At 42.9% G+C, this 27,393-nt stretch overlaps 2 protein-coding genes and 2 long non-coding RNA genes across 6 annotated transcripts in view; all 4 read right to left on the bottom strand.

Moving 5' to 3' along the window:
* LOC149975293 (uncharacterized) overlaps positions 1-27,393 on the bottom strand; it is a 235,937-nt gene that overhangs the window by 37,549 nt on the left and 170,995 nt on the right. The gene's annotated exons all lie outside the window — the stretch shown is intronic.
* Positions 664-5,827, bottom strand: LOC149975294 (uncharacterized). Its single transcript, XM_090211545.1, has one exon. The coding sequence runs from the start codon at positions 5,625-5,627 to the stop codon at positions 4,968-4,970; it is 660 nt and encodes a 219-aa protein (XP_090067671.1). The 5' UTR covers positions 5,628-5,827; the 3' UTR covers positions 664-4,967.
* Positions 664-15,178, bottom strand: LOC110498169 (uncharacterized). The gene is made up of 2 exons (XR_002469787.3): positions 15,037-15,178; positions 664-1,266 (listed from the first exon to the last, which is right to left on the bottom strand). It is a non-coding gene; the product is annotated as an uncharacterized LOC110498169 (long non-coding RNA).
* The window catches only part of LOC110498390 (ribosomal protein S6 kinase 2 alpha), an 81,179-nt gene continuing 78,233 nt past the window's right edge, over positions 24,448-27,393 (bottom strand). For all 3 annotated transcript variants that reach the window (XM_036955151.2, XM_036955149.2, XM_036955150.2), the window contains one exon: positions 24,448-26,493. In XM_036955151.2, coding sequence (XP_036811046.1) covers positions 26,371-26,493 — 123 coding nt within the window. In that variant the 3' untranslated portion in view covers positions 24,448-26,370. The remainder of the gene's footprint in view (positions 26,494-27,393) is intronic.

Genomic DNA, 27,393 nt, shown 5'->3' on the forward strand with positions numbered 1-27,393 from the left:
TTCTGCAGCGATACACCATCCAATCTGGTTTGCACTTAGCGGGACTATAATTAGTTTTTCAACAGGACAATGACCCAACACACCTCCAGGCTGTGTAAGGGCTATTTGACCAAGGAGGAGAGTGATGGAGTGCTGCATCAGATGACCTGGCCTCCATAGTCAACCGACCTCAGCAACCCATTATTCTTACTTTATATACAGTATATTGTATTTTTTCCTCAGTAGAGCTTGGAGAACTGTGTAATAAAAAGCTCTATACAAATTAAATGTATTATTTTATTACTATTATTATTTAGCATCTAAATGGAGATGAATAATGATTTTATACTGAAGTTTGATAAAATCATATTGCCAATGTGGACGCTGCAGTCAGATTGCTACCTTGTAGTCTCATAGCTTTGATGTACCATGTGAATGACACAACGATATTACAGATGAATGCTTTTTGATTCTCTTGACAGGAGATACACAACATCATGGAGAAACCAGGCATGGTACTCTGGGACAAACATGACTAGAATTCTAAACTAACAGGTATTAGGCCTAAAGTGTTTCTCTATGAGCAAAATATGTAAAAAAAATGTGTTTCTGGTTGAATATGCATGTTTTCAACATCTTGCTGTCATTGGTGGGCAATGAGGGGCCAACACAGTAATGATGTAATTTCCTGTCAATGTTTATTATACAGTACATCCAGACCCATTGGAGAAGGTACGGCTCCCTCATCCAGATCATGACCAATGACATTATTCAGAGTGGACTGTACAGGCAAAGTGAGTTGCACCAAATAACTAAAGCCTTCACTAAAGCCTTCACTTCAGGACAGATTACAAATCAGGACAAAATCCTGAACATCAGACATTCCAAGGAGAAGCCATTCTTTTGGACGCATGATGGAAGATCTTGCATCCTATTGGTCAATGGGGTCTCTCGACACACTTGGTACCGGTCATGTTCAGCACCGTCCCATCTTATAACTCAAGTTTAATATGGGTATTGTAACAAGCTCAACCCAGGATGTTCTTCATTCAGAATAGAATACACATGTCACGTCTGGCGTTTGTCTGCTGATGCTTCCAGCAGCGTTATGGGTGTTTTGTTATCAGGTCCCTTGGCTTCCTCTCTGCAGGATGCATGGATCGTCTCATTATGTCATTACGTCATGAGCCATTTCAGTTATGCTGAGCATGCTCTGTTTTTCTGCTCTGGTGCTCCAAGGTGACAGACTACTACCTCTGTACCAGTCGTGACAGGCCAAATGCGTCACTTCAAAGGAGAGAGAGAGAGAGAGAGAGAGGGAAGAGAGAAGGAGAGAGAGGGAGGAGAGAAGGAGAGAGAGCGAGGAGAGAAAGAGAGAGGAGAGAGAAAAGAGACATTTGCCCAACAGATGTAAGAGCTGATTTAAATGTCAAAATGTGCATGGGTAAGCAATAAGCATTCTCACACACTCTCCGGGAAAATAGACCACATTCCAGATTGCCTTAATTCATTTTCTCTCCCCCAACTAGCAGTATACTACCAGTCCCTCTCTGACAGAACCGAGAACAAATTGTCCTGAACAATGTAAAAAAAAAGCCAATTTTTCATGCCTTTACAGAACATTGTTCATTTGTTTAAACTCTGCACTAAAGCCTATGATTAAATTATGTATTACAAGCAATTTGTCACTTTAGCAAAACATTCTAGAATGCAAACGCCTTATTCAAAGCAATGAGCATGTTTTCAAATTGATCTAAGTTAAGGAGAACACATTTTATCAGTAGAGCTTCTAATACATCTAAAGGCATTTAAGGTCAACATGGAAATGTAATAATGAAGAACATTATATAATTTAAAATAAACTGATTAAACCCGGTTTAAAAATTACATATATTTTAGGACTATTAGGCTGCGTTTACACAGCCAGCCAATTTCTGATATTTTGCCGAATTATGGGCAAAAGATCTGATTTGTTCAAAAGACCGATTGTCAGAAAAAGGATCAGAATTGGGCTGCCTGTGTAAACGCAGCCTTACATTAATTTTAGCAGAAGGAAACACTTTCACATCACAAATGAACAATTTAACACAATAGAAGATAAGTACATTCATTTACAGAATGGTAATATTGTCATAAAACTTGTTTTGGACCGGTGGTTGATGCAGAACGCTTGATATTATTTTAGGCTATTTTTAAACCAGTTCTGATTGCCAGTTCTGGCTCAGCTGCATGTTTTTAATAGCCTGGTCCCATATCGGTTTATGCTGTCCGACATTGACTATAAGAAAAGGTAAGACACCACAAACAGATATGGGACTGGACCAGGCTATGCCCATCTAGCCTCGTTCTACCATGTATTTTGTTTGATGTTAAACAAAACGGCGGCAGTCAGGACTGTGGATCAGGCGAATGTCTATCATGGAAGCCTCTGAAAATGTGGCTAACCAAGATACTGTATTTGACTCTGCCGATCTGTCCTTCAATCGGTCATACATTCAAGGGGAAATGTGTCCCTGCAACTCAATTGTGCAGAGAGGAGGGAAATGATTCAGATAACCCTGAAGTAAGGAGGATCCATTTAATTAAACACATTTTAAGACGAGATTTGTTAAGATATCCAGTCAGAGAATCGTATTTTCAACCACAGGCCCTTAACAAGTTAAGGGAACAATATTTATTGAGAAACACATTTAAACAATACATTCATTCTGCGTGTGGGCCCAGAGCTCTTTAGGAAACTTAGTATTTCATAGCAAAACGCAACAACAACAACAACAAAAGTACAGCGCTGAAAATATTGCATGAGTTTCAAAGTATTCCAACATGGACATTGGTGTTCTGGTTGTCATCGTTAGATCAATGGTCATGAATTCATTACTTTACATTTAAGTCATTTCGCATTGACGCTCTTATCCGGAGTGACATACATTTGAATACTTTATTCATACTGGTCCCCTGTGGGAATTGAACCCACAACCTTGGTGCTGTAAGCATAATGCTCTGCCAACCGAGCTACACAGGACTCCATCCTCACACTAGTATATACACATACAATGTATAAGGCATTTAATGACGAACCTTTGTAGCCTGTAGACTTCCAGTATAATTTAATAATATATGTTCATAGAAAAATACAAGGTGTTTGGGTCTGAAGCATACAATAGGAATTATTCTAGTCTCGGTCTAGCTTACAAATAACAGGCAGTAATTTACCCTAATCGATATGTAAGCCTATACAGTGGACTATAATTTATGAACTAAGCAAAAATGTCCAATGGGGGGGTACTACCTGCCCTACAGCACCTGATGTCACAGGAAGGCCAAAACAAATCATCAAGGACAACAACCACCCCAGAGGCACTGCCTGTTCACACCGCTATCATCCAGAACACGAGGTCAGTACAGGTACATCAAAAGCTGGGACCGAGAGACTGAAAAACATCTATTTCAAGGCCATCATACTGTTAAATGGCCATCACTGACACAGAGAGGCTGCTGCCTACATACAGACTTGAAATCATTGGCCATTTCAATACATGGATCACTCGTCACTTTAATAATGTTTACATATCTTGCATTACTGATTACTCATATGTATATACTGTATTCTATACTATTCTACTGTATCTTATTCTATGCCGCTCTGACATTGTTCATCCATATATTTATATATTCTTAATTACATTCCTTTAGATGTGTGTATTAGGTAGTTGTGAAATTGTTAGATATGACTTGTTAGATATTGCGGCACTGTCAGAACTAGAAGCACAAGCATTTCGCTACACTCGCAATGACATCTGCTTGCCATGTGTATGTGACAAAACTACATTTGATTTTATTTGATGCAATAACGTCAATAATATTAAAATGTCTGTTTGCTGTTTAATCGTCTTTTTAACCCCTCCCTCTCACGTGACTGAGTGTCATCCCTTTGCACAAATCATCCACCCTCCGTCTCTCAGCTAGCCTATCATCTTGTTACACAGTATATGCCCTACCTGTGCTTGTCTCGCTGGCCACGGCATGGCTAACGCAATCCTCAAACATTTCATCAATCGTAAAAGCATTGAGGAGGCCAGCTCTGCCATTGTCAAACGAACACAGTTTTGCAAACAGCGCCATTGTCCATCGCTCAGGTCCAGTTGAAGCAAATGAACCAGAAAAGGAAGTTGTTCTTGAACCTCTTGTTTTCCAAAAGGACACAATGTTTGTCGGATACATTCTGGAAGGTGAGTTAGGCCTGGGTTGCCAGGCGACAAAGAATAGGCCACAGGTGGAAGCGTCCCAGAAGGACCTGGTTGGTTTCTCATGTCCTGAGAGAGCAGACTACTACTCCACTGGGGGTTTGACCTTTGAAGCTCAGAAGATGAGTTGGCTGGGAGATATAGTGAGTGTGCTGGGGAATGCCAAGGCACGTTGCCCTTCGACACCCTGCGGTCACCCAAGGCCCTCTACCAACCATTCTTTCTGACTCCCCCTTCCCGCCCCCCGGGTTTACAAAACAATGCAGCAAAAAAAAAGAAAGAAAGTGAAACCTCAACTGCACTCTGCTCCTCTGTTCCTACTCCAGTGGGTTGAAAAGGCAGATTGTTCAACGCTCTCCCCCATCCCGTAGGCCCGGGCTTTGTTATGTAACCCTCACTTCTCTCTACCTCACGCTCCAATACCTGCACTGTGACTCTTCTTCTGTCATTCCCACTTCTTTCAACACAAAGCAAATAAGAAAGAATCGACCAACCACATCGAAGCGATTACATTTTCGTTGTTGTTGCGTTTGTACAAGTATGGTTTCATAAAACAACTTTTAGTTTTACAGATTTACCATGTGAGTCCCATGGCCTCCAAACCATCCCAGACATACAATATACACCCATTAGTCCAAAGAGGGCCAGCTTCCTGGAATCAATAAGAGCTCAAGGGGGGGGGGGGGGTTGTAGCCTCAAGGAGGGGTGACAGTTTGGGAATGGCGTCAGTCTGTAGTTTAAGGGTCATTTGAGCTTGACGGGCCAGGGAAGACACGTACGGAGTCCCAGCATGGAGGAGAAGACAATGGTGGGCCGGTGCTTCCTGAATCGCAGCCCCTTCTTGAGCCGCTCGCTGTTCTCAGCCGCGTATATCTCCCCCTGCTGGGCGCCGCAGGCAATGCGGGTCAACACCTCACCATGCTCCACCGCCTCCTGCTCCGAGCGCACGAACACCTCCCGGAGCTCCTCCAGGCGTCTCTCCATCTCCCGGATGACCCGCTGGCGCTCCTCCATCTCTAGCAGGCGCCGACGGGCCGCTTCAAACTCCATGCTAGAGCTGGGGGTCACCATCTTGGAGGAGGGGGCTGTGGTAGCCGTCGAGGGGGGCTCCGAGCCGTACAGGGCCGTGGTCACCCGCCTGAAGTCGCCCATAGAGATGGAGCGTCGGGTGGCAGGCGATGGGAGCGGGAGGGCCAGGGTGCCAGAGGCTGAGAAAGGGAGGGTGAGAGGGGGCGCCAAGGCCTCAGGGGGATGGTGGGGATCCATGTCGTCTGTGGTGTCTGCGGCATGTGCTTGTCTGTGGCGTTTCTTCATGGCTGGGTGCGAGCATCCGTCTATGCTGCTGTTGTTGATTCTAGTGCTCTGTGGGAGAGCAGTGTGCTGCCTCAGAGCCTCTCCATTCATTTATAAAGGATCGGGGCTCAGCACAGCGCTTTATGGGGAGGAGTCCACTCGCCCCTCATTGGTTGCTTGCTCCCCATTGAATGCTGATTGGCTGCTTGCCCCTCTCGATGTCCAATGCCCTTAGTCTGCTTCAACAGGAAAAGGAAGACGGATAACATATATTCTATCCCTTTTCCTCTCCTCTCTGTGGTTGGCTCAGTGTGTGTGTTGTGTGAGCCGTTGTCCTCTCCGCCCTCTCTCCCTCCCACCAGCTGGGATCAATCCATCCTCCTCTCTCCCACTCTGCTCGTTGCCCATAGCAACGCAGTCTCGACATCAGATGGCAAGTGGAGGAGGGAGGGGTGGTGTTCAGATTGTCTCCCTCTCTCATTTATCCCTCTTTCCAACTATTCCCCCTCCTGTCATTCACCGTCTGGCCCTGAAATGTAATTTCTTTATTGTTTGAACCAGCTCCATGACAAACGTAACCCAGTAGATTCAGTTTCTCAGATCCCTTATCCAGCAGTCATTTGCGCCCCCCCCCCCCCACACACACACCACCTGAGGAATGATCAGACACCCTTGCACCATCTGTTTGGTCCATTCCCCTGCTAGCTGATCAAGCCGTCTGCTTTAACTCAAGGTTGAATTATTTATTAATTTTGATATAAACGAATAAGGAAAAGCCTTACTGTTGCTAACAAACACATGAAGCTAGTGGCATATAGAGCACGTACAGCACCCAACCATGTGAATACAAGACGAGAAGTTAACGGCGAGGCTGAATGGTTTCCTCACTAACAGAAGACACGTCACACCTCTAGATTCCTGTGATCTTGTGGTGATGAGGGATGTGGAGATGTGTTCGGGAGATGTAATTACCTTGCACTAAACAACAGAAGAAGTGAAGCAGGAAGATGACACTAAACCAACAGAAGAAGTGAAGCAGGAAGATGACACTAAACCACAGAAGAAGTGAAGCAGGAAGATGACACTAAAGCAACAGAAGAAGTGAAGCAGGAAGATGACACTAAAGCAACAGAAGAAGTGAAGCAGGAAGATGACACTAAAGCAACAGAAGAAGAAGTGAAGCAGGAAGATGACACTAAAGCAACAGAAGAAGAAGTGAAGCAGGAAGATGACACTAAACAACAGAAGAAGAAGTGAAGCAGGAAGATGACACTAAACCACAGAAGAAGAAGTGAAGCAGGAAGATGACACTAAACCACAGAAGAAGAAGTGAAGCAGGAAGATGACACTAAAACAACAGAAGAAGTGAAGCAGGAAGATGACACTAAAACAACAGAAGAAGTGAAGCAGGAAGATGACACTAAACAACAGAAGAAGTGAAGCAGGAAGATGACACTAAACAACAGAAGAAGAAGTGAAGCAGGAAGATGACACTAAAACAACAGAAGAAGTGAAGCAGGAAGATGACACTAAACAGAAGAAGAAGTGAAGCAGGAAGATGACACTAAAGCAACAGAAGAAGTGAAGCAGGAAGATGACACTAAAGCAACAGAAGAAGTGAAGCAGGAAGATGACACTAAACAACAGAAGAAGTGAAGCAGGAAGATGACACTAAACCAACAGAAGAAGAAGTGAAGCAGGAAGATGACACTAAACAACAGAAGAAGAAGTGAAGCAGGAAGATGACACTAAACCAACAGAAGAAGAAGTGAAGCAGGAAGATGACACTAAACAACAGAAGAAGTGAAGCAGGAAGATGACACTAAAACAACAGAAGAAGAAGTGAAGCAGGAAGATGACACTAAAGCAACAGAAGAAGTGAAGCAGGAAGATGACACTAAAGCAACAGAAGAAGTGAAGCAGGAAGATGACACTAAACAACAGAAGAAGAAGTGAAGCAGGAAGATGACACTAAACAACAGAAGAAGTGAAGCAGGCAGATGACACTAAACAACAGAAGAAGTGAAGCAGGCAGATGACACTAAACAACAGAAGAAGAAGTGAAGCAGGAAGATGACACTAAAACAACAGAAGAAGTGAAGCAGGAAGATGACACTAAAACAACAGAAGAAGTGAAGCAGGAAGATGACACTAAACCAACAGAAGAAGTGAAGCAGGAAGATGACACTAAACCAACAGAAGAAGTGAAGCAGGAAGATGACACTAAACCAACAGAAGAAGTGAAGCAGGAAGATGACACTAAAACAACAGAAGAAGAAGTGAAGCAGGAAGATGACACTAAACAACAGAAGAAGTGAAGCAGGAAGATGACACTAAACAGAAGAAGAAGTGAAGCAGGAAGATGACACTAAACAACAGAAGAAGTGAAGCAGGAAGATGACACTAAACAACAGAAGAAGTGAAGCAGGAAGATGACACTAAACAACAGAAGAAGTGAAGCAGGAAGATGACACTAAACCAACAGAAGAAGTGAAGCAGGAAGATGACACTAAACCAACAGAAGAAGTGAAGCAGGAAGATGACACTAAACAACAGAAGAAGAAGTGAAGCAGGAAGATGACACTAAACAACAGAAGAAGTGAAGCAGGAAGATGACACTAAAACAACAGAAGAAGAAGTGAAGCAGGAAGATGACACTAAACAACAGAAGAAGTGAAGCAGGAAGATGACACTAAACAACAGAAGAAGAAGTGAAGCAGGAAGATGACACTAAACAACAGAAGAAGAAGTGAAGCAGGAAGATGACACTAAACCAACAGAAGAAGAAGTGAAGCAGGAAGATGACACTAAACAACAGAAGAAGAAGTGAAGCAGGAAGATGACACTAAACAACAGAAGAAGAAGTGAAGCAGGAAGATGACACTAAACCAACAGAAGAAGTGAAGCAGGAAGATGACACTAAAACAACAGAAGAAGTGAAGCAGGAAGATGACACTAAAGCAACAGAAGAAGTGAAGCAGGAAGATGACACTAAAACAACAGAAGAAGTGAAGCAGGAAGATGACACTAAACAACAGAAGAAGAAGTGAAGCAGGAAGATGACACTAAAACAACAGAAGAAGTGAAGCAGGAAGATGACACTAAAGCAACAGAAGAAGTGAAGCAGGAAGATGACACTAAAACAACAGAAGAAGTGAAGCAGGAAGATGACACTAAACAACAGAAGAAGAAGTGAAGCAGGAAGATGACACTAAAACAACAGAAGAAGTGAAGCAGGAAGATGACACTAAACAACAGAAGAAGAAGTGAAGCAGGAAGATGACACTAAACCAACAGAAGAAGTGAAGCAGGAAGATGATACTAAACAACAGAAGAAGAAGTGAAGCAGGAAGATGACACTAAAACAACAGAAGAAGTGAAGCAGGAAGATGACACTAAAGCAACAGAAGAAGTGAAGCAGGAAGATGACACTAAAACAACAGAAGAAGTGAAGCAGGAAGATGACACTAAACAACAGAAGAAGAAGTGAAGCAGGAAGATGACACTAAAACAACAGAAGAAGTGAAGCAGGAAGATGACACTAAAGCAACAGAAGAAGTGAAGCAGGAAGATGACACTAAAACAACAGAAGAAGTGAAGCAGGAAGATGACACTAAACAACAGAAGAAGAAGTGAAGCAGGAAGATGACACTAAAACAACAGAAGAAGTGAAGCAGGAAGATGACACTAAACAACAGAAGAAGTGAAGCAGGAAGAGGAGGAAGGGTCATACCATAGAATATGTAACAACCAGTGCACCTTTATCAAAACATCCGTCAACTCAGAGCACCTAAGGGGCGTATCCACAAAGCGTTTCAGTGTAGGAAAGCTGATCTATATAATCGTATTCATTATGATCTTAAAAAGGTGAAACTGATCCTAGATCAGCAGTCTGAGATGCTTTGTTATTAATAAATGGGCCCAGATCTAGAACAACGTTCAGAGACCGACATCCTGTTACCTGCTGTTGTCCGTTAAAAACACACACTACTACATAAGCTACTCAGACCTGTGTTCAAATACTAAATCAGGTAATTCAATTACTTTTCAAACAAGTATTTTGAGGCTACTGTTGTATACATGAGAAAGATTAAGCGGTAGCCATGGTTATTTTGACCTCAGGTATCTAATGGATGCTTTCGGTTGTTGGTTCCATTTGCTGCCACCATAGCTGTCTAGACAGTTATTGACCAGATGCTTTCAGTCATGGCAGGCTAGGTGGAAAATAACACAACAGGGAAAGAGTGAGATCGATCTGGGGTGGAGGTACATACAGTATTGGTTCATAGTGGTAGTGAGGGTGGGAGCGAGAGTGTTACTTTAAATAGCCGCTTTTAAAACCTACTACCTTGGATGAGTAACGCTAGTGGCAATTGACTGAGCATGATTGGGTGGGTGGAAATGGGAGATGGTGCTCACTCAGCCACAGTTTTCATCTCCGGATCTGCATGACATCAGAAACAATCTATCAACTGCTGCTACCGCTACTGCCCTTACTTTAACGAGAGCGAGAGAGAAAGAGGGCTAGAGGCTAAAGGCGGGCGTGTGTGGCTTTGGGAGTGTGTGATATTAGGATTAACTGGGGTTGGTTGGAGGGTTTTGGGAGTGAGTGATATTAGGATTAACTGGGGTTGGTTGGAGGGTTTTGGGAGTGAGTGATATTAGGATTAACTGGGGTTGGTTGGTGGGTTTTGGGAGTGAGTGATATTAGGATTAACTGGGGTTGGTTGGTGGGTTTTGCAGTGCACATGCTGCACGGTTAGGGTCAGTTCCATGTCAATTAGTTAAATAAAGGTAAAATAAAAATTATAATTCCAATTTCCCTTACTCTAACCCTGTCATCCTGTAGTTAGCTTAATGTTTGGGAAGCCACCAGTGGTTGGTTGCACAACACAGTTAAAAGTAGCTAATCATCTAACCCATGGACAGGTTGCCAAGAGTTCAAACACACACACACGGGTGAATGAATGTTGGTTCAATGAAATTAGGTTAAACCAACATGGACTAGACGTTGAATTGACGTCTGTGCTCAGTGGGTGGACACTGCTACCATCAACAACAACGTGTCCATCCGTGGCTTAGTGTGTGAGCCAAGCAAACCAGAGGGATACGTAAGGCGGATCCTGTCCTGTTATGAAAGACTGGTGCACACACACACACACACACACACACACACACTAAACAAGGCTCTTGATAGGATAATTCAGGATGCATTACAGTATTACAATGTCCCTCTTCCATCTCAGATATAATCTCACCCCCCCCCCCACCCCCCACCTCTCCATCACTAAAACACAGTCCTGAAAGCCTGCTCTCAATCCCTTAGCCATCCCTGCATCCATCCATACTTCCCTGCATCCATCCTTCCCTGTGCATACACAGACACTCTGTCCCAGATTAGTTGAATCTCCTCTGCCTATGTTTGTTGGTGCTAGTTGGATGGAGTGACTTAGCAGTTGCTGGATAGAGGGAATTGCATCCTCATCATCAAATCGTTATTGGTCACATACACATGGTTAGCAGATGTTAATGCGACAGTGCAGTAATACCTAAAAAGTAATCTAACAATTCCCCAACAACTACCTAATACACACAAATCTAAAGGGGTGAATGAGAATGTGTACATATTCATATGGATGAGCGATGGCTGAGGTGCAATAAATGGCATAAAATACAGTATATACATGTGATATGAGTAATGTAAGATCTGTAAACATTATTTAAAGTGGCATTGTTAAAAAGTGACTAGTGATCCATTTATTAGTGGCCAGTGATTGGGTCTCAATGTAGGCAGCAGCCTCTCTGAGTTAGTGATTGGGTCTCAATGTAGGCAGCAGCCTCTGAGTTAGTGGAGGCTGTTTTAGCAGTCTGATGGCCTTGAGATAGAAGCTGTTTTTCAATCTCTCGGTCCAAGCTTTGATGCACCTGTACTGACTTCTAGATGATAGCGGAGTGAATAGGCCACGGCTCAGGTGGTTGCTGTCCTTGATCTTTTTGGCCTTCCTGTGACATCGGGTGCTGTACGTGTCATGGAGGGCAGGTAGTTTACCCCCGGTGATACGTTGCGCAGACCGCACCACCCTCTGGAGAGCCTTGCGGTTGAGGGCAGTGCAGTTGCCAAACCAGGCTGTGATAGAGCCCGACAGGACGCCCTCGATTGTGCATCATGAGGTCTGATTGGGGATTGGGGAGAGAGGGTCACGGGTGTGGCCGGGATACTCCATTGGCAGCTAGGGTGTATGGAATGCATGGTAGTGTCTTGGTAGTAAGATGTCACGTTGGTGGAAGGACTGGGTTGTATGAAAGCAAGTTATTCAGTAATGGCTTGTTGCACCCATTACAACATCAGAAGCATGATAGTTGGGGATACAATTTGTAGTAACATGCATCTGTGTATTAAAATAAGTGCTTGACCCCGATTGCTCCAAATAGGTCTAATAGGCCTTCCCATTTCCTTGTTGTGCATGCTGGCTGCATCACAGTGAGCACAAGACATTTAAAAATATGTATTTCAACCAAAAAAAAACATATTTTGCTCATAGGGATAGCAGTGCCTGTGTGTACAGTTTCAGAGTATGCTCTACTTTGAGGGAGCGTTACTGGGCTGGACTGCAGAGGAACTGGAGACACATAACCTGCTGAGAGAGAAAGAGAAGTCCATATTTTTTCATGCTTGTGTATGCAGTAATGCAGCACTAACAAAAGCTTTTAAGAGGCACAATCAGAATTCAGCTCACATCAGCCAGAAAGAGCAATAAAAAACAACTGCATAAAACACCCATTAAATCTGGTTGTTCAGTAGATACTAGATAGTACAGTATGTACTGGTATCAAAAATGTTTGTGACGTTTTACTGTTTTGGAGTGAAAGGTGTTAGTGCTCTCTACATCTCCAAGAACTGCTGTCCACACAGAGACGGAGAACTGCTGTCCACACAGAGACGGAGAACTGCTGTCCACACAGAGACGGAGAACTGCTGTCCACACAGAGACAGGAGGAGACAGAGAAATGCTGTCCACACAGAGACGGAGAAATGCTGTCCACACAGAGACGGAGAACTGCTGTCCACACAGAGACGGAGAACTGCTGTCTTCACAGAGACGGAGAAATGCTGTCCACACAGAGACAGGAGGAGACAGAGGCAGCCTTCACGCTGCATCTTATGACATTCAGACATGATTACTCTTCCGCAGGACAATTAACACTCCTGTCTAGCGCTGCCTTGAAACCACACAGTGTTTAGTAGGCACATAACAGAAGAACATTTTCAAAAAAAATGTGTGAAACGGGGAAGTACTATCTGTACTTGAACAATAAAAAATGCTCGTTTTGTGTTTGGGGAGGAAAGGCCCTTCCCCAAATTGTTGCCATAAAGTTGGAAGCACATAATGATCTAGAATGTCATTGTATTCTGTAGTGTTAAGTTTCCCATCACTGAAACTAAGGGGCCCGAAACATGAAAAATAGCCCCAGATCATTATTCCTCCTCTAAACTTTACAGTTGGCAGTATGCATTGGGGCAAGTAGCGTTCTCCTGGCATTCGCCAAACCCAGATTCGTCCGTCGGACTGCCAGATGGTGAAGCGTGATTCATCACTCCAGAGAACGTGTTTCCACTGCTCCAGAGTCCAATGGCGGTTAGCTTTACACCACTCCAGTTGACACTTGGCATTGCAAGTGATCGGAGTCTTGTGGGCGGCTGTTCGGCCATGGAAACCCATTTCATGAAGCTCCCGACAAACAGTTATTTTGCTGACGTGTTACATGCTTCAGCAAAATAAAAGTGGCATCCTGTGATGGTGCAACATTGAATGTCAATGGAGATTGCATGACTGTGTGCTCAATGTAAAATAGTAAGTATCAAAAGTAAGATTATAAATATTTTCTAATTCCTTACATTATTAAATAAAGGTGAAATAATAAAAAAACAAATATATATTTTAAATGAATTTCCATCAACTTCAAAGTGTTTCCTTTCAAATGGAATCAAGAATATGCATATTCTTGCTTCAGGTCCTGAGCTACAGGCAGTTAGATTTGGGTATATGTCATTTTAGGTGAAAAAAAAAGGGTCCGATCCCGATTAAGTAAACCAGGCGCCACAATATCTTGTTTTATTATATGTACGGATAGCCAAGGCCACTCTCCAACACTCAGACATCATTTACAAATGAAGCATTCATGTTTAGTGAGTCTGCCAGATCAGAGGCAGTAGACATGACCAGGGATGTTCTCTTGATAAGTGCATGAGTTGGACCATTTTCCTGTCCTGCTAAGCATTCAAAATGTAACGAGTACTTTTCGGGGTCAAGGAAAAATGTATGGAGTTAAAAGTATATTATTTTCTTTAGGAATGTAGCAGAGTAAAAGTCAAAAATATAATTAGTAAAGTACAGCACAAATAACTGCAAAAAAAAAGTATTTTTACTTAAGTACTTTAAGTGTGGTTAAAGTGAAACTCCAGTTAAACTCCAGTTAAAGTGGAACTCCTTTCCACCTCATTTAACACCTGAGTCACTTAAAAAGGCTCATCAATAGGTGGTCCAGGTGTCTTCAGAAAGTATTCACACCCCTCGACTGATTCCACATTTTGTGTTCGACTGATTTCAAAATGGATTTAATATATGTTTTTCCCTCACTCATCTACACACAATACTCCACAAAGACAAAGTGAAAACATGTTTTTGGAAATTTTAGCACATTTATTTGGAAAACAAGTACAGAAATCAAATTCACGTAAATATTCACACACCTGATTCAATACGTTAGAAATCGCCATTGGCAGTGATTACAGCCGTGAGTCTTTCTGGGTAAGTCTTGGCCCCGATTCCAACCCGAGTTAAGAACGCGTAAACAGAACCTTTTTATACACTTTTCTCTCTATGCGTATTCTGACAAACTTAAGCTATTCGTTCTGGGTGGCAGAGGTGTGTCTGCAGATACGCCATATTCTCACCTAATTCCCTAATATTTCCACCACCTTTACGTGAGAATAAACCATGAATAAGGTCTAGCAAACGTACCGGCTCCAAGTGGGAAAAGCTTCTACTTTATTCTGCACTGCTATTTACAGCTGGAAAAGAGCTATTAAGAAGAGCTGGGTGAATGAGTAATCCGTTTGGATAAAGGAATTATAAATATAAATGACACTTGTTTTTAGATATATTTTACCTCAATATCACTGGAGACGAATGTGAAACCATTTATATGGCAGCAAACTGAAGCATATCAACATATCAACTCGCCCACAGTAAAAAAAAAGAAAAAAAAGTGAAGACTATGCAGAATTTAAATTGTACTGCCTTTAATTTTGCAGGGATGGGCACTCTCTAATGTCTTAATTATAGGCTACCCCAACTTTCTCCGCTTCCTATTTTTATCATGTTAAATATTAGTCACTATCAGTATCGACCGCCAGTAGGCCTAATAACCACACAAATTCAACTGCCAATTTACTGTTACTTCCCTTCAGTTGGTGTAGCCTACATTATCATTCATTTAAGTACATTGTTTCGTTTACCTTCATTTGCTTCCTCTGTAAACACTGTCGCGGCCGTGTGGTTGATGATGAGGATCATTAGTAAGTTAACAGTTGATAATATAAAAAACAAAAACATTTAGGCTAAATAAATCATTATGGTGCTGAGCGCAGACCAAGCCTTAACAGTTTGAACCTGACGCATGGCTCAATATTTGGACCTTGTCATAGCAGTTGCATAACTAGTGCAGGCAATAGAGGAGGGTATAGCCTACTATTGTACACTATTCTCCCTATTATAATTCTATATACACTAAGAATTGAATGTGGACATTTTCAGAATGAATCAAACCAGTGTTTTGATTCATCAATATTTGTGTGTAAAGACTCCAAATGTTTTTGCATTCTTTAGTGATTCATACTTTCCAAATCATAAAATGGGCCTAAATCCACAAGAATCTACCAGTTGGTGCCGAAACAGACGAATATGCATATATTTAGATGTCTTTCTTGCATTGATCCCTATCTTCAGAACCTGTTCTCTCGTTATATTCTACTCTGTCAACAAAATTCTAATCAAAAAAGGTGCACCTTAGGGCCTCCCGGGTGGCGCAGTGGTTAAGGGCTCTGGGTTCGTGCCCAGGCTCTGTTGTAACCGGCCACGACCGGGAGGTCCGTGGGGCAACGCACAATTGGCCTAGCGTTGTCCGGGTTAGGGAGGGTTTGGCCGGTAGGGATATCCTTGTCTCATCGCGCACCAGCGACTCCTGTGGCGGGCCGGGCGCAGTGCGAGCTAACCAAGGTTGCCAGGTGCACGGTGTTTCCTCCGACACATTGGTGCGGCTGGCTTCCGGGTTGGATGCGCGCTGTGTTAAGAAGCAGTGCGGCTTGGTTGGGTTGTGTATCGGAGGACGCATGACTTTCAACCTTCGTCTCTCCCGAGCCCGTACGGGAGTTGTAGCGATGAGACAAGATAGTAGCTACTACAACAATTGGATACTACGAAATTGGGGAGAAAAATGGGTAAAAATAAAAAAAAATTAAAAAAAGTGCACCGTATTTAAAGGAATGTCTTAAGATAAATGTACTGAATACCCCATTGAATGAAAACACAAGAAAATCTGTTGGCCCGCAAGTGGGAGGGTTTTCAGCAGTTGAAATACATTTATTCAACACACACAAGAGAACCATGCCTGCAAAGCCCTTAACACACCATAAGGTAAGTCTGAATACCAAGTACTGAGAAGTGCGTAAGAAAGACATAATATCCTAAGTCGGAATTGGGCCGCAAGAGCTTGCACACCTCAATTGGACAACACTTGCCCATTATTCTTTTCAAAATTCTTCAAGCTTTGTCAAGTCGGATGTTGATCATTGTTAAACTGCCATTTTCAAGTCTCGCCATAGATTTAAGCCGATTTTAGTCAAAACTAACTAGGCCACTCAGGAGCTTTCAATGTCATCTTGGTAAGCAGCTCCAGTGTATATTTGGCCTTGTGTTTCAGGTTATTGTCCTGCTGAAAGGTCAATTTGTCTCCCAGTGTCTGTTGGAAAGCAGACAACCAGGTTTTCCTCTAGGTTTTTGACTGTGGTTAGCGCAATACTGTTTTTTTAATTACATTTTTTTTATTTTATCCCTAGTCCTTGCCGATGAAAAGCATAACCATAACACGATGCAGGCCACCACCATGCTTGAAAACATGAAGTGGTACTTGGTGATGTGTTGTAATTGCCCAAAACATAAACACTTGTATTCAGGACACAGTTCATTTCTTTGCCACATTATTTGCAGGTTGACTTTAGTGCTTTACTCCAAACAGGATGCATGTTTCAGAATAGTTGTATTTTGTACAGACTTCCTTCTTTTCACTGTCATTTAGGTTAGTATTGTGGAGGAACTACAATGTTGTTGATCCATCCTCAGTTGTTTTCTCCTATCACAGCTTTTAAACTCTGTTTTAAAGTCACCATTGGCCTCATGGTGAAAAGCCCTGAGAAGTTTCCTTCTTCTCCAGCAACTGAGTTAGAAAGTACACCTGTATCTTTATAGTGACTTGGTGTATTGATACACCATCCAAAAGTGTAATTAATAACTTTACCATGCTGAAAGGGATATTCAATATCTGCTTTTTGTTTTATTTTTACCCATCTACCAATAGGTGCCATTCCTTGTGAGGTATTGGAACACCTCCCTGGTCTTTGTGGTTGAATCTGTGTTTGAAATTCACTCCTTGACTGAGGAACCTTACAGATAATTGTGTGAGTTCATACAACTTGTGACTTAAGCACATTTTTACTCCTGAACTTATTTAGGTTTGCCATAAAAGGGTTGAATACTTATTGACTCAAGACATTTCAGCTTTTCATTTTTTTTATTAATTTGTAAACATTTCTAAAAACACAATTCCACTTTGACACAAAATCTCAATTTAATACATTTTAAATTCAGGCATTAAGACAGCAAAGTTTGAAAAAAGTCAAGGGGTGTGAATACTTTCTGAAGGCACTATATATCATGACATAGCACAAGTGGGGACGTGGTTTGAAGTCAGATACATATTTTGATTCCTAGCCATCTGAACGGTCAAATCAGATTTATTTGCCCTGAAGTGTTTTTTAGACTGTTTGGCAAATCTTGCCGCTTGCTAGCTGCTCAGTTTGATAATAACATGTGGTAGTTAACTAGCTTGCTAGCTGCTCAGTTGACAGTTTGACAATAACATGTGGTAGCTAACTAGCTTGCTAGCTGCTCAGTTGACAGTAACATGTGGTAGTTAACTAGCTTTGCTAGCTGCTCAGTTGACAGTTTGACAATAACATGTGGTAGCTAACTAGCTTGCTAGCTGCTCAGTTGACAGTAACATGTGGTAGTTAACTAGCTTTGCTAGCTGCTCAGTTGACAGTTTGACAATAACATGTGGTAGTTAACTAGCTTGTTAATTGTTTACAAACAAATGAGTGAATGTGCTAGAAAGATAAACAGCGAACGTAAACTCACTCACTTTTGTACATCGCCTTGGTCCGTACAATTGACCTTATTTTAGCGCCCAAAAAAACGTAATACTTCCAGAACAACTGTAATGTCAATACTATTGGTAAAGCACAATTTCTCTCCTTTCCAAACAAAATCCATGCCGAGACCTCCACGCTGCCCGTTTCTGCATGATTCAAGAAGGTAATGAGCTCCGTCGGGTCTTTTATTAAATGGCGGGTGGGGAAGCGAAACTAATGCGTGATAGTGAGAAGGAGAGATGTGGAGAACCTGCTTTTTTTCCACTCGATCTGTCCAACTTATCACCTTATCACCTCTAAAATGTAAATAAAACACTATAAAGAGTTTATATAATGTGTCATTACATACCTAATTGAAGGTTTGTGTTGAATTTGAATCAGGTTTTTAGGGCCGTGCTAAAGTGATCTTCAGAAGTCAACATTGTCTTTTGAGAGTCATGATAGCTTGCAGTGATGACGCAAAAATTGACTAGGTATCCCCCCTTACCCTGTTCCTGTCCCTTTCTTGTTTTTAAACGATGAGAAGTGCTACACCTGGTGGAGAGATTGTAAGACAGAAATAGTTGCTTTATGCGTGCTGTACGTTACGACATGACACGTCCCGATGTAACGGAGGGTCCGTTTTTTTTAACTTTTCTCCAATACTATTGAGCCATTACCATGTCGATCAACGCTTGAATAGAAACGTAGTTCACACCCCAGATTTTGAAGTCAACACAGTCGCTACAGTCCCATTAGTTTTCTTTGCAACCTCGTTTGAATGTCGAGGTTGCGCACATTTGTACGGAATCGGGTGAGTTTACGCTAGCTAGCGGACTGCTGTGGCTAGGCAAAAAGGACTCTGAGGCTTTAAACATTTTGTTCTTACCCTATCATTTTGAACATTCAAAGCAACTGGGAAACGTCCATGACAACGTTGTCACCTTAGCTTGCTACATAACTTCTGAGTGATAGGAAGCACAAGGACCACCACCAATCAGCCTGCACCACAGCACACGCACACACACACAGTGTTACTATGACAACTAGCATAGCCTTGTCAGCAAATGACTGCTGTCTGAACACACATCTGATTTGGTCACTTGTAACTTGCTGTTTAGACAGTCAGTAATTCAAAACGAATTTGTAAAAACAAAACAATTAACACAAAATGTGGATTAAGTCAAGGGGTATGAACACTTTCAGTAATATGGCCTAAATCACGCACCTATCAATATAACATTATCATACCTACTGCCTAAGTGTTGGAGTGCCCGTCTGTCCGTAAATGTTTAAAACAAGAAAATTGTGCCATCTGATTTGCTTAATATAGGAAATGTGATGCATAGCATGTACTCTATACTTTCACCAAAGTTGGACAGTTTAGTACTCCCACCACTGCTCTTGACTAGAGCCTGGTTCCAAAGTAGTGCACTAAATAGGGAATAGGGTGATTTTTGGGAGGAAGTCCAGAAAGTCTTTCAGAGAGGAGACCAATTTAATGTAACGGGAGCCGCCGTTCTGTCTCGGACAGACAGGACAGATGATGATGGCTTCTCCATCCTCGGTTCAGATGCACATACTGTAATCAATACCGGGAACCGGTAGTTACCGGCAGCTGTTACAGGTTGGGCTGAGTGTGTGTGTGGGAGGCTAGAGAGAGGTAGTTTTACTGAGGTGTGAAGTGCACTGATGGGATGTGTCAGAGGGAGACAGTTGTTCTATTTGATGTTGAACAGAATAACGTATTGTGTAGTTGTTTATATACACGTTACGAGTTTATGTAATTGTACAGAAGCATGTGCAAGAGGAAGTAGTCAATTATGTGGAGATATTAAACTCTTGTTTAGGCGAGAGCATGTTTCACTCCGTTTCAGGCGTGTGTGTTCAGGACATGTGAGTGTTATATAGCAGAATGGCATGGTGCAGTAGATGAGAGGATGGTGTTACTATGCTCGACGCTACCTTCAGACACCTGGGAGTGTGTGTGCGTGTGTGTCTGCAGCAGAGGTCCATCACAGGAGCTGGTCTGAGTACATTTGAGGACCTTTGCGAAGGCGGGGAGGATATGAGAGTGTACTGGCCACGACTGTGTGCTGCAGACAGGCAGTGAGATGAACACAGTGTTCTTCTGCTTGTATAGCACACCTACAGTCGTGGCCAAAAGTTTTGAGAATGACAAATATTAATTTCCACAAAGTTTGCTGCTTCAGTGTCTTTAGATATTTTTTGTCAGATGTTACTATGGAATACTGAAGTATAATTACAAGCATTTCATAAGTGTCAAAGGGCTTTTATTGACAATTACATGAAGTTGATGCAAAGAGTCAATATTTGCAGTGTTTACCTTTCTTTTTCAAGACCTCTGCAATCCGCCCTGGCATGCTGTTAATTAAATGCTGGCCCACATCCTGGCTGACGGCAACCCATTCTTGCATAATCAATGCTTGGAGTTTGTCAGAATTCGTGGGTTGTTTGTTTGTCCACCCGCCTCTTGAGGATTGACCACAAGTTCTCAATGGGGTTAATGTCTGGGGAGTTTCTTGGCCATGGACCCAAAATATCGATGTGTTGTTCCCCAAGCCACTTAGTTATCACTTTTGCCTTATGGCAAGGTGCTCCATCATGCTGGAAAAGGCATTGTTCATCACCAATCTGTTCCTGGATGGTAGAGAGAAGTTGCTCTCGGAGGATGTGTTGGTACCATTCTTAATTCATGGCTGTGTTCTTAGGCAAAATTGCGGTTGAGCCCACTCCCTTGGCTGAGAAGCAACCCCACACATGAATGGTCTCAGGATGCTTTACTGTTGGCATGACACAGGACTGATGGTAGTGCTCACCTTGTCTTCTCCGGACAAGCTTTTTTCCCCAGATGCCCCAAACAATCGGAAAGGGGATTCAGAGACAATGACTTTACCCTAGTCCTCAGCAGTCCAATCCCTGTACCTTTTGCAGAATATCAGTCTGTCGCTGATGTTTTTCCTGGAGAGAAGTGGCTTCTTTGCTGCCCTTCTTGACACCAAGCCATCCTCCAAAAGTCTTCGCCTCACTGTGCATACAGATGCATTCACACCTGCCTGCTGCCATTCCTGAGCAAGCTCTGTACTGGTGATGTCCCGATCCCACAGCTGAATCAACTTTAGGAGACGGTCCTGTTTTTTGGGGATTCAGTTCATTTGCATGGCAAAGAGTGACTTTGCAATTAATTGCAATTCATCGGATCACTCATAAGATTCTGGAATATATGCAAATTTCCATCATACAAACTGAGGCAGCAGACTGTGAAAAATAATATTTGTGTCATTCTCAAAACTTTTGGCCACGACTGTAGTCTGTTTTAAAAAGGACCACTCTTGTCAAGCAATACAGCACAGGGTCTAGAACACTACACTTAGCTAACTAAAATTTTAAAAAGGACTGGAAACTAATGGTACGTTTCGCAACTAAAGACACCATTCTAGCTAGCTGAACACCGATTTTCATTGCAATTTAAGTTGAGTTTTCAAAAAAAGTTACATATACAGCGTGTCCCACAAAATGTATTGTAAAATTTGACCCCACGTCATTTAATATCAACTTTTTTACCTCAAATATAGATACCGGATTTCAGGCAACTAATTGTTTTTTTTTTTAACCGGAAGGCTAGCCAACTATCCCGCAAACACTTTGGATACAAGGTTGTCTTTTTTAAACAAAATAGTTAGGTGGCCAATAACTGGGGACCATATGCCGATAATACAGGACTTTTTTAGTTATTGGGTAAACCGAGTATCAAAAAGCTGAACGTATATTTGACATTTCAGTGAAAATACTACTAATTGCTAACCCGTTAGCTAACATTTTTACGACACAATAATTACAAAACATTGATGGCTTGATCACAAGATAACACTGTTGAAGGTAATATATTTCTTAAACGCTGTTGAATATGCCAATAATATGGGGTGCTATGCTAAAGGGGTTGGTCCATGAAAATAGTAGAAAATCATACAGACAAGAATATAGGACCACGACAAGTCCCATTTAAAAAGGATTTTGCAAAAACCCTTTTCCACAGTATTTGCAATTTTGGTCGTATCCACGATCTGCTGTTTTTTATCATGTTATTCAAGCCCACATACATGCACACATGACAGAAAATGTTACAGCTGACACAGAGCAGTCTTCAATCAGCGCAGAGAAAAGTGTTTTAATAGAAAGGCATCTCATCAGAACTCCCTATAGGCCTGAATACCCACTGCTGCAATGGCAGATGAGAGTGAACTACCCCATCTCATCCCGACTCACATGGAAAACCAGGAAGGAAGGGAATACAAAGCAAGAGGAACAAACACATAGAATAGTTCCATACCAAAGCAAGCTCCCACTTCAGGGTCCAAACACACTGGTCGTGGCAGAAAAAAACTATGGCAGCAAAGATGGAATTTCATTGGTTCTAGATGGCAGAATCATGGGACGTGTCTGAGTTAAGTTGCAAATCATTGGTGAATCGTGTTTTTGCCACGAGAAGTGTTTATGGACCCTTATAAGGAAAGGTACAACAACATAGAACAGACAAGAGGTAAATATCATCATAGTAAATTAAACATTTAATCTCAACCTTTGTAGCTCGTTCTGCCCTTGAACAAGGCAGTTAACCCACTGTTCCCCGGTAGGCTGTCATTGTAAATAAGAATTTGTTCTTAACTGACTTGCCTAGTTAAATAAAGGTTAAATAAAAAATACAAATAAAGCGATAGAGAACTTGATTTAAAACAAAATAAACATAACTATGTATTCCACTTGATCTGAGATGAAAGGGGTTTTCATACTATGCAACTGTAGTAATGTCACTGTGCTACTATAGCAGATGGGTTACTGTTACTACGAGGAGTCTCAGTGGGTGGTAGCTGTTATTTCTTGTTTTAGTCAAACTTTCCCTTCATCTTGATCTGTTTCTTCTTAATAATGCGTTTCCCATAGAAAGAGTTATCCCAACCTTTCTACAGATATGCATCACATATCTAAGACTAAAGATCCAAGCCTACATAAACTTGCAGGATCTTTCTGCTGTAGGCGCAGGGGCCAGTTTCCCGGACAAGTCCTAGACTAAAAAGCATGTTCAACGCAGATACTGTGACTAGGAATTCGGCCCTTAATAAGGAATTTAAAAGCTACCAAAAAAACATAGCCACGCAAACATGTACTATCCCATAGGAGCCTCTAGTCAAGACGTTGTTGTGACCTATACTGTACTAGAGTCCACGGCCCGTATCCACAATGCGTCTCAGCGTAGGAGTGCTGATCCAGGATCAGCAGTTGTGTCTGTTAGATAGTTGTGTCTGTATAGAATAAGATATGGACAGATCCTAGATCGGCACTTCTACTCAGACAATGTCAAACTGAACAGGAGACAGAAAGGACCTGTGGAGATTTACTTTATGTCCTGATTAAGACCAACAGACAGGCCAATCAAATCAGAAAAGCACTAAAAAATATTCCTGTCAAGGATTGTCTATGTAAAACCAATATACTTTATAGAGACCTTAAAGACATGCCCGGGTACTTTGGCGACTGGTAAGTATTTTTTTAAATCTCCCGCTTTGGGCTTGATGTATCAATGTGTAGCTCATACATGCATAATCTATGAGCAGAATTACAGTCTTACCTCAGTTAGCCACGAAACCCAGAGTTTGAAAGGGACAGTTTTCTGGAAGCTGTGCAGTGCCATTTTCCCTACATGTACCCCCGTGTGGGCCAGCCCCCTATTAATTATTTGAGTTTCAGCCAATGAGCTTCAATCCCTCACCATTTGACTGACAACTAGCAAGAAGCAAACCCAGCAGAGCAAGAGAAATGACGTGGTCGGCAATTTTCGGGACCATTTTTGGCTCGTGGGAGCTACTTAACTACTGGTTAAAAAGTATACAAAAGTACGGGAGAATATCTTTAAGGGAGAGTGTGCATTTGAGTGCTCAGTACAATCGTTTTGACAATCACTCTCACCATACTTGACATTGAAACACAGAGGGCTGTGGGAAAGAGTCCATCATGGAAGCCCCAACAGAGTGTGTGTGTGCGTTCAACATGCCTTTCAACAACAAAAGCAAATACAAGAAAGACGACATTCAAAATAGGCATATCCAAGAAGAAAACACAATGAAAAAAACAGATTTCAACATTCCACCCTGTTAGTGGTATTACAGATATTATTCTCTCTTTTTTTTTTTTTTACAATAAAAATATTTGGCCATATCTCAAATCTTTTCTTCTTCTCAGGATCGGAAATGTCACCAAGAAAAGAGAAGAGAAGGACAAAGCAACATGACGCCACACTGCACCAGACCATGCAAACAACTTTCTGAACCCTTCCCTGGACAAGTCATGCAATGGAGAGTGAGACATTCGGCCTGGAAAAAACATTAGCATTGACTACATTACCCAGAATTCCTAGTTCCAGTATAGTCTCAAAAACGAGAGGCATTTATGGCGAAATGTTTTTCTTTCTTTTAATGTTCATTCAAAATGTAGGAAAATGATAGTGATGGACTGTGATCTCGTTTTGTGCCATTGTCCCTTCCAGCTTTCAATGGTAAAACAGCAAAAACACACAAATCGATTTGGCAAGCTGATCAATTGGAGAGAGAGAGAACGTCACACCAAACAGACAGACATGCAGAGAGTTTAGCGACAGCCAATCACAGCGATGCTGAGGGGAGATGCAGAGCCAATCAAAACGACAGCAGAACAAAAAACACAACAGAAACATCCTCAATGATCATCAACGTCCTCCGTGGTAGCAGGTTGTCTCAAACTCACGCACACACACCTTTTATCCAAAATATACTGCTAAGAAATTTGTCATAACCTGCCCCTACCCCACTGCCCCCTCATCCCCAACCATGTCTTGTTGCTAGTCCAGGTTGATTGACATCAAGTGACCATGCCCAGAAGCCAATCCAGAGGAAAGATTAACTACTGATATCACTGGCAGGGCAGGGGACTACAGCAGAGTAGTGATATCACTGGCAGGGGACTACAGCAGAGTAGTGATATCACTGGCAGGGCAGGGGACTACAGCAGAGTAGTGATATCACTGGCAGAGGACTACAGCAGAGTAGTGATATCACTGGCAGGGGACTACAGCAGAGTAGTGATATCACTGGCAGAGGACTACAGCAGAGTAGTGATATCACTGGCAGAGGACTACAGCAGAGTAGTGATATCACTGGCAGAGGACTACAGCAGAGTAGTGATATCACTGGCAGGGGACTACAGCTGAGTAGTGATATCACTGGCAGGGCAGGGGACTACAGCAGAGTAGTGATATCACTGGCAGGGCAGGGAACTACAGCAGAGTAGTGATATCACTGGCAGGGCAGGGGACTACAGCAGAGTAGTGATATCACTGGCAGGGCAGGGAACTACAGCAGAGTAGTGATATCACTGGCAGGGCAGGGAACTACAGCAGAGTAGTGATATCACTGGCAGGGCAGGGGACTACAGCAGAGTAGTGATATCGTTGGCAGGGGACTACAGCAGAGTAGTGATATCACTGGCAGGGGACTACAGCTGAGTAGTGATATCACTGGCAGGGCAGGGGACTACAGCAGAGTAGTGATATCACTGGCAGGGCAGGGAACTACAGCAGAGTAGTGATATCACTGGCAGGGCAGGGGACTACAGCAGAGTAGTGATATCACTGGCAGGGCAGGGAACTACAGCAGAGTAGTGATATCACTGGCAGGGCAGGGAACTACAGCAGAGTAGTGATATCACTGGCAGGGCAGGGGACTACAGCAGAGTAGCGATAATGTTGGCAGGGGAAGGGTCTACAGCAGAGTAGTGATATCGTTGGCAGGGGAAGGGACTACAGCAGAGTAGTGATATCACTGGCAGGGGACTATAGCAGAGTAGCGATATTGTTGGCAGGGCAGGGGACTACAGCAGAGTATTGATAATGTTGGCAGGGGAAGGGACTACAGCAGAGTAGTGATATCACTGGCAGGGCAGGGGACTACAGAAGAGTAGTGATATCGTTGGCAGGGCAGGGGACTACAGCAGAGTAGCGATATCACTGGCAGGGGACTACAGCAGAGTAGCGATATCGTTGGCAGGGGACTACAGCAGAGTAGCGATATCGTTGGCAGGAGACTGCAGCAGAGTAGCGATATCATTGGCAGGGGAAGGGACTACAGCAGAGAGGTTATATCGTTGGCAGGGTAGGAGACTGCAGCAGAGTATTGATATCACTGCCAGGGAAGGAGACAGCAGTAGAGTAGTCAGTGGTCCTTGGCTGGTTAGATAGAGGGGATCTACCGGTCTCTTCAGTCCCGTGACTTGTTCCTGTACTGGCTGATGTTCTAGCTAGAGTCTGAGGGTGCTCATGGTCTCTCTCTGGTGGATCTACAGAGAGGTGGAGGGGAGCTTCTTGACACGTCGCTGGGCCAGGAAGGACGACTCAATGGGCTTGAGCTCTGGGGTGGGCTGGGAGCTCTTCAAGGCAGAGTAGGTGGCAGCCATCGCCCCCTGTGGGAAGAGAAGAGGTAGTGCAATGTTAAGACAACAGTTGAGGACAAATATTGTTGCAGCTATTAAAAACTTCGGTCACATGGTGCTATTGGTAGAACAATTGACAATGCGTGTGCAACATGGCACTCTAATGCCAACCTTTCAGACCTGTAATGAAATCGTCAGCTGAGTCCAGCAGAAATACACTACATGGCTAACAGTACGTTGACATGTGCTCATCAAACATCTCATTACAAAATCATGGGTATTAATATGGAGTTGGTCCCTCCTTTCCTCTCTTCTGGGAGAGATGTTGGAACATTGCTGCAGGTACTTCCTTCCATTCAGCAACATGAGCATTAGTGAGGTCAGGAGCTGATGTTGGGAGATTAGGCCTGGCTCACAGTCGGATTTAAAATTCATTCCAAAGGTATTCGATTGGGTTGAGATCAGGGCTCTGTGCAGGCCAGTCTAGTTCTTCCACAACAATCTTGACAAACCATTTCTGTATGGACCTCGCTTTGTGCACTGGGACATTGTCATTACGAAACAGGAAAGGGCCTTCCCCAAACTTGACCGCACAGAATCATCTAGAATGTCATTGTATGCTGTAGCATTAAAATTTCCCTTCACTAGAACTAAGGGGCCAAGCCTGAACCATACAAACAGCCCCAGACCATTATTCCACCTCCACCAAACTTTACAGGTGGCACTATGCATAGGGCAGGTAGCATTCTCCTGGCATCCATTAAACCCAGATTCGTCCATCGGACTGCCAGATGGTGAAGTGTGATCATCACTCCAGAGAATGTGTTTCCACTGCGCCAGGGTTCAATGGCAGCTGACGCTTGGAGTTGCGTATGGTGATCTTAGGCTTTTGTGCGGCTGCTCAGCCATGCACAGCTGAGCAATAAATGT

The sequence above is a fragment of the Oncorhynchus mykiss genome, chromosome 19 (genome assembly GCF_057628025.1).
Source record: "Oncorhynchus mykiss isolate SJ-2025 chromosome 19, ASM5762802v1, whole genome shotgun sequence".
Classification (NCBI taxonomy): domain Eukaryota; kingdom Metazoa; phylum Chordata; class Actinopteri; order Salmoniformes; family Salmonidae; genus Oncorhynchus; species Oncorhynchus mykiss.